General features: G+C 45.2%; 1 protein-coding gene across 1 annotated transcript; it reads right to left on the reverse strand.

The window, feature by feature from the left end:
- Positions 1-30: 30 nt before the first annotated feature.
- Positions 31-1,682, reverse strand: LOC121965964 (the record flags this gene model as incomplete). Its single annotated transcript, XM_042516070.1, has 3 exons — positions 31-458; positions 1,054-1,172; positions 1,386-1,682. Coding segments are annotated over 3 exons (844 nt in total), but the record flags the coding sequence as incomplete, so codon positions are not given.
- Between the last annotated feature and the right edge of the window lie 113 nt (positions 1,683-1,795).

Here is a 1,795-nt window from a genome sequence, read left to right on the forward strand (position 1 = left end):
CTGTCTCCTGTCTGTCTCCTGTCTTTCTGCTGATTCATATTTTTTTGTGTAAACGATAAAAACAGTCGATGTCTCTTCATCATCCCAACAGAATCATTCGGGGGTTTTTCAGACTCACATGCAGGCTCCTCCTCCTCCTTCTCCTCCTCCTCCTGCTCCTCAGGACTCTGCAGCTCCTGCTCTGATTGGACCGGAGCCTCGTAGAGGACAGGTGAGGTCTCCATGTCCTCCTGTCCTCCTCTGAGACGGGACAGCTTCTCCTGCAGCTCAATGATCCTCCTCTGCAGCCTGGCGCAGCACACACAGCTGGAGGAGGCGCAGCAGGAGCAGGAGGAGGAGGAGGGCTGGTTCACAGGTGGGAGTTTAAAGCTCATGCTGGCGTCTCCGGAGGACGCTGCAAAAGCTCTGGACCTGCTGGACGCCTCCAGAGCAGCTTCCAGAGCGTCTCTGAAGAACTCCTGAAACATTTTATTAACCTGTTAGTGCAACGACAAAAACTTTCTGCTGAAACGGACGGAAATCTGAATATTAATCAGAATGAAAAAGTGACTGACTTTCCTCATATATATGTGTATGTTTTAAATTATTTCACAGAATTATTATAATTTTCAAGCATTTTTTGGGGGGATTTAGAATTTTTTTTAAAAACAAGGGAGAAATGTCCATAGAACTATAGATTTGTAAATATCATAATTATATGTTTTTAATTACTTTACAGAATTATTATAAATTTTAGTATTTTTGGGGGGAGTTTAGATTTTTTTTAAAAAGCTGGGAGAAATGTCCACAGAACATTATATTTGTAATCACCGTTATTATATGTTTTAAATTATTTTAGAATTATTATAATTTTCAAGCAAGTCTTTTTTATATATATTTTTTGCCAATTTTCAGGTAATTTTCTTGAATGTTTTACTAAATTTTGGGTAATTTGTTTTTGAGTTGCTCATCGCCTTTTTCCCAAATTTTTGAAAGACATCAGGCCAGTTTTGTCAGGTTTCACGGGGTTAAACAGAGATGTTGTGTCAGTGGGAGCGTGAGTTTGGGTCGTACTCTGAAGTCGCGGTCGCTCTTCTTGGCCGGCTGCTTGCTGAAGTTGGACTGACGCTGCAGAGCCGACTGCAGCAGAGACTTCACCTCTCTCCAGGGGCGCACCGACGGACGCTCTGCACCTGAACACAACACGAGCTCAGACTGCCGATTTTCTTTTTATTGGACCAGTGTCCCCCTGTCCACCTCCCAGGTGAAAAAAGGGACAACATGCAAGCTTTTATGTTTTCTTATATTTTGGTATTCCACACCGATTGTACTGCAGTTGCTTTGTTGCTGAAAACAAGAAAAATATATTAAAAAAATACAAAAAATAAAATTAAAAAAAGCCTCACCTGTTGCTGCTGCTGTCTCTGTCTCCTGCGAGGGTCTCATCTCTGCAGGACATCTTTGGTTGTGAGCTCTGTCCTGCTGCGCAGACTGAAGGAGACGCTTCAGGCGCTTTTTGATCTGGTCTCTGTCCTTCTGCGTGGACTTGGACGGACACTTGCGGCGCCTTCTGACCTGGAGTCCGTCCCGTGGAGCAGAATGGAGGGGACGCTCCGGGTGTCTGTGTTGTCCCTCAGTGTGACCCAGGTGCAGAGACGGGACCCAGTCTGGATCCGACTCCAGCATCTCATAGGCCGGTTTACCTGCAGACACACCAGGTGTGAACGTCAGACAGTGATTCAGTTTCACTTTTACTGCTCCTGATGTTCTTCTGCTCCGTCTGTGCCCAGAGTACACTCTGCACACCGGCAGCGTG

Source organism: Plectropomus leopardus, unplaced genomic scaffold, assembly GCF_008729295.1.
Source record: "Plectropomus leopardus isolate mb unplaced genomic scaffold, YSFRI_Pleo_2.0 unplaced_scaffold2254, whole genome shotgun sequence".
NCBI classification, from domain to species: Eukaryota; Metazoa; Chordata; class Actinopteri; order Perciformes; family Serranidae; genus Plectropomus; species Plectropomus leopardus.